This window comes from Nymphaea colorata, chromosome 7, assembly GCF_008831285.2.
Source record: "Nymphaea colorata isolate Beijing-Zhang1983 chromosome 7, ASM883128v2, whole genome shotgun sequence".
Taxonomy (NCBI): Eukaryota; Viridiplantae; Streptophyta; class Magnoliopsida; order Nymphaeales; family Nymphaeaceae; genus Nymphaea; species Nymphaea colorata.
Window position 1 is genome coordinate 19,343,091 of NC_045144.1, and position 5,323 is coordinate 19,348,413.

General features: G+C 40.5%; 1 protein-coding gene across 1 annotated transcript; it reads right to left on the reverse strand.

Annotated features, from left to right (window-relative positions):
* Positions 1–1,883: 1,883 nt before the first annotated feature.
* On the reverse strand, positions 1,884–5,121 carry LOC116257564 (protein NUCLEAR FUSION DEFECTIVE 4-like). Its single transcript, XM_031634436.2, has 3 exons — positions 4,464–5,121; positions 3,071–4,005; positions 1,884–2,725 (listed from the first exon to the last, which is right to left on the reverse strand). The coding sequence occupies exons 1-3, from the start codon at positions 4,800–4,802 to the stop codon at positions 2,209–2,211; spliced, it is 1,791 nt and encodes a 596-aa protein (XP_031490296.1). The 5' UTR covers positions 4,803–5,121; the 3' UTR covers positions 1,884–2,208.
* Between the last annotated feature and the right edge of the window lie 202 nt (positions 5,122–5,323).

The following is a 5,323-nucleotide window of genomic DNA, read 5'->3' on the forward strand; positions in this document are numbered from 1 at the left end:
CATCTTCACCTACATATTATTATTATTATCTAAGAAAGAAAAGGGACTGAGCATGTGAAACAAGACCTACCAAGCATAGCTTGGACGCATTGAGGTTGAAGCACACTTTGGAGGGACCCTCATCGACAAGTGATTGATAGATTTCCCTTCAGTTACCACAGTCCACTACTTATCTAGCTAGAGAAGAAAAGTATGAGGTACCGTGTTCAGCCACCAACTGGGGAATGGGGATGCCAACGGTCAGGTTTGTGTTCAATGTCAGAACAAGACTGGGAACCCAAATTTCTTAGTCTTGCTTGTTTATCCTGCAGTAACCTGTTGATGTATACTATGCAACACTTTCTTCGCAATAAACTAATAGCACACAACAGCTAAAGGCCTAGAGAATCTGACATGCTTCCACAATTCAACTTAATACAAGCCACTTTCCAGAAAGGAATCCACACAAAAAAACCATGATGTTTGGTGCACACACCTTAAAGGGGTTCTAGCCTGAGCTAAGGGCACCCATAAATTTCATTCAAATCAGACCAAGTTTCAAGGGCATAAAAGGCTTTCAAAGACAAACATTTTCGAATTTTCTAAAGCAAAGGGAAAAGTGAAGAAGATACTGAAGGAGAAAACAACAGATTGAAGCACCAATATGTTCACAAATGGTTGAATACTGGTTGACGCAGCTTCTCTTCATGGGAGAGACTACTGCTGGCTTATGACCAGAAGCAGCACCACAATTTTGTCAAGAATGAAAACATGTTCATGAATGGTCCAGAAACAATTATCATCCAAAATAAGCTATGCCTGTTAAATCCCATTTCCAGACCCTTTTCTTGCAATTGGCAAGGAATCAGGTAAACCTCAAAAGAAAGCTTCAAGGTGTAAAATGGCAAGGCTGGAGTCTAAATGTGCTGCACATTTTGGCGTGATTTGGCAAACCCTCCCCAACCTTAGTTTTCTTCATTGTCAAGAGAAAAGTTCAAGATGACAACCAGAACATAGGACAGTTCACAAAAAAACACATAATCTGGCATCTTCTTTTCCAACAAACAAAGGCATCAAATGGTAAAGTATCATTAACAACAACAACAACGATGATTTCAGTCTCGCAGCTAGGTTTAAGAATAATTAGTCAGTTACTATTGTTGGAAAAATGCACTTATGCTCAACAATTCTACAGAAAATAGGGGAACTCTCAATAGGCATTATGCAGAGGCATTTCAAAGGCACAACACAAGCCATTTCTGTGGGTTTTTCCATTTGAAAGCACAAGTAGACATGCCACAACGGCAAGCTGCATTTTTCCAGATGTATAGCTTTAAATTCATTCAACATGACCAAACTGCAATGTGCTACTACAGATTTGATTTCCTATTTCTTTTTCTAGGATGAAGAGAAAAATGTAGTATTTTGTGGTTCCTTTGTGCTATAGGGTTGCATGGAATAATTCCAGTTACAGAAGCAATTATGGAGAACATGCAAGATTTATGCTACCATTTTCTGGAGAGTATGCAACAATTAGTCCACAACCATTATCTACTAAGTACAGGTAGATGTATGTACAAAATCTCAAGATTTTCCATGAAGTGAGTATACAATTAGAAATTAGTTACTGACAATATCCTTTGAGAGAGAGCCTATTAAATAACTATTTGAGAATTTACATTGTTAGATATTTTTATTGTCAAAGTACAGAAATTAGAAGCCTACCTCCAAATGTTTGATTATTCTTTAGTCGTTGCAAGAGGACATTCCAGTCTACACTTTCCATCCATAAGTGTTTGAATCTAAAATTTAGATAGTGGATATACAACAACATCACATAATCTTAGCATGTAGGTAGTAAAATTGTGAACATGGCAGTCATGAAAGAAGTTTAAGAGCAAGTATAAATAAAGAAAATTTGTAAAAGCGTAGCAATTCACAAAAATTACATGTATAAGAGCTACAGATGATTTAAACTAGAGAAAAGAAATTTCACAGTGTACACATTTGGAGAAGAACAAAGAACAAAAGATTAAGCACAAACAAAGATGGCATCAGTCGATGCACTTATCTTGTCAAATTTACAAGGCATACCATTCAACCAGAAAAACGTGGCATGCCTAAGACAAATTTACCCTAGTAGCTTTGACAGTTTATTTGAGGATATCCAAGTGAAATGATGTGTTTGGACAATGAAACCTTCGCTAACTGCTTCCTCCACTAACTGCTTCATGAGCGGGCTTTCCCATATAGATTAGCATAAACAGTCTTGGTCCTATACACAAGAATCATGCTCAACATAACAGCAAGAATACATAGCCCTGACATTATGATCAGAGTTACAAAGAAACAAACAGCGCCAACACACTTCAGTGAATCCTCTACATTCAGCATGCCAAGTGTCGTCCTTCCCAGAATGGCTAATGAACCCCACGGGTGGTGATCAATCTGAGCCTGCTTCTCGGCCTCATGGTCATAAATGGTGCTAGCGATCAACCCAGAAAACACTAAAGAACCTGCAGGGTTTGCTAATGTCAGGAAATTGTACAAGGCCCCAAAATTTTTCAGCCCAAACAGTTCGGAAGCAGCAGCAGGCACAATTGCCCAGTGGGCACCATAACCAAGACCGATCAACAGTGTGCCAATGTACATGGCCCCAGGAAATGCCATTGCAACAGAGAAGTGCCCAATTGTCATGATAACCTGTGAAACAGCCAATGCGATTGGCCTTGGATATGCATATTCCCTGCAGACCACCATATTCATAAGCATAGAGAAGGAAAAACAAAGCTGCATATAAAAACAGTTCATGCCCCAGAGATTATTTTAGAGTGATAAATTTGAAAATGTTTACGTTGCTTTCTGCTAAGACTAGCTTCTAAAAAGTATATCCTTCTAAAAACCATTATCCAAGATCATGTGTGATAGAAAATAAACATGCTACTAAGAGAAACATATAGAAGTCATAGACTACCAAGCTAATGTGGAAGGATCATGAAAATGCACATCCAGCCAAATCAGTTCAATGAATTACGGAGAAAAAAAAGCAGTGAGAATCTGACAAAAATTATTTAGAGATAGATAGACTTACTTAACAACAATTTCGGAGAAATAGCCTCCACCGACACGTCCAAGAAAGTTCCAGATGCTAATCATTGACACGAATATATGTGTATTGTCATACCCCAGGGACTGACTCATCTGACCCAGGTTATCAATGACAGTTAAACCTGATCCTGAACCCAGAAGCAAAGAAAACCATAACAGCCAAAAATCTGCCTTGATAAGTGCCTGCATCAAGGTGAAGTCTTCTCCTCTGCGTGGCCCCTTCCTCCTTTTGACTCTTACGGCACCATCAGCTGCTGCTTGAAAAAGACGTGCCTGCAAATGGGCAATTCTCTTTTCTCTCTCCAATGCAGGAAGCAAATCCACTTCCCGAGGTTTTTCATCCTCAACCTCACTGAGTATAACCTCATTGATGTTGCTGGATTGCCCTGCTTTGCTGGATTCTTCTTGAGCTTGAGGCAGCAGATTTTCTTTGATATCTGATCCTGGATTCAGATAGCAGCTCATTGTCAGTGGTATGACAATAGGAGCCAACAGAAGCAGGAACAACAGAATAGTGAACACTGTCACTATTGATCGACGCAAATCAACCAAATCCTCCAGAAGCATGACACCCATCAAATATGCTGCTAAAATCAGACATATGCTATACACAAATGTGAAACTAGAACCGTCAGAAGCATTAACTTGTCTGTGCCCTCCCACAGGCCGCACGATAAACATCAGACCAATGGCCACAATGGTAGGTCCAACAGCAACCATATATATCATTGCTGCTTTATCAGGAGCAAACACCAATGCATATATCTGGCTCAAAATAGCCCCACTCAGGCCTGCAAATCCTTTCAATATTCCAACTATTGGACCTCTGTTCTTGGGGAAATTTTGCACACACGAAACCAAGGCAGCCGTGTTGAAGTAGGTCTCTCCATTTGTCCCAACGAATATAAGTAGACACATCTGCAACAATTAGGAGGAGTTAGTGCCGGGGACGGCTAATCAGTTTTCTTTGCCACGGCCATGAAACACTAAAATAAAACCAAATAGCTTCACTAAACCTGAAGATCGTGAAACATCAAATTGCATGGCAACCTGTCCACAAGCCACAAGGCTTTTGAACGCAGGCATGAGATTAAAAATTTTGCCATACAAGCAAATCTACTAATCAACAAAAGCAGGAGCACAGATGAACGTCCAAGAGTCAGATCTGTGCATTGAACTCCTAGAAGGCTAGAAGACATCAGCACTCCATGGATTCCAGGTCTTATATTTAAAACTTAGATCACATAATTTAAAATTCTCCTAACCGTAATGAGATGCAATCGCAGCTGTTCTTCGGAGCTCGTGATACACTTTCACCAATACAGATATTGGCATGCAGATCAAAATACCAAAGAGAAATAAAGAAATTTACTCACAACCCATAGCGGCACAGTGGGAACCCTGTGGGTGACAACCAGCCAAAGCCATCCATAGCCAATGAAATTCTTAATAGCACCAATGGAGATAACACCCCATGTGGGCAATATCTCACACAAACTCCCTGCAAGAAACCCAACGCAGTCACCCAAATCCTTTGCAACCCCCAACCTAGCAATCTGCTTCTGGTTATAACCCAGCGAACTCTTTATGGCAGGAGATATGCTTCCAAAAAGATACCCAATTCCTGCACAAGACTGCAACCACATCGATGCAACGAAAACAAGCCATCTGCTATTGAGGAACTGCGCCATTCTCCCCCCGCTGTGGCTTGTCATGTTCACTTCCTATGGTAAAAATAATCAATGAATCAACACTACCCACTTGATATATGCTTGTGGGTACCTCAGAAAGCCATTTCTTTTGCCTTTATTTCACGATTTTTGGTGGTGGGTGATCGTCCTATTTAACAGTAACCAGTTGAGATCTCTTTGCTGGTATCTCTGAATGGCTGAAAATCCATCCGTTGCCTGCCCCTCATGTTCGTGTTAATTTTCTGTCCTCTTCCATGCTTGCCGATTATGACGTCCTCGCGGATATCGCTGGACACAACACATTTTTGCGTTCCATCACGTGTCTCTCCCTCTCTCTCCTCTCTCTCTCTCTCTGTATTAATGCAAATGACGCACAGGAAACCAGGAGCATTCTTATCTCCTACGTGTCAGGATTTTCGTTTTTTTCCTGAGATGGCTCGTAACTTTTCACAAGAGGGGCGGCTTGAATTGGATTTGACATTCAGAAATAAATGTTTGTCTTTGTTCTCGGCAGACACAGAGAAATACACAAAATATTTAGAACC

What these genes read in the sequence shown, in the direction of transcription:
- LOC116257564 (XM_031634436.2), bottom strand. Translation starts at nt 4,802, where the DNA reads ATGACAAGCCACAGCGGGGGGAGAATGGCGCAGTTCCTCAATAGCAGA. An exon ending in CCACTGTGCCGCTATGGGTT is followed by an intron (nt 4,006 to 4,463) that starts GTGAGTAAATTT and finishes TAATTGTTGCAG; the next exon opens with ATGTGTCTACTTATATTCGT. An exon ending in TTCTCCGAAATTGTTGTTAA is followed by an intron (nt 2,726 to 3,070) that starts GTAAGTCTATCT and finishes GGTGGTCTGCAG; the next exon opens with GGAATATGCATATCCAAGGC.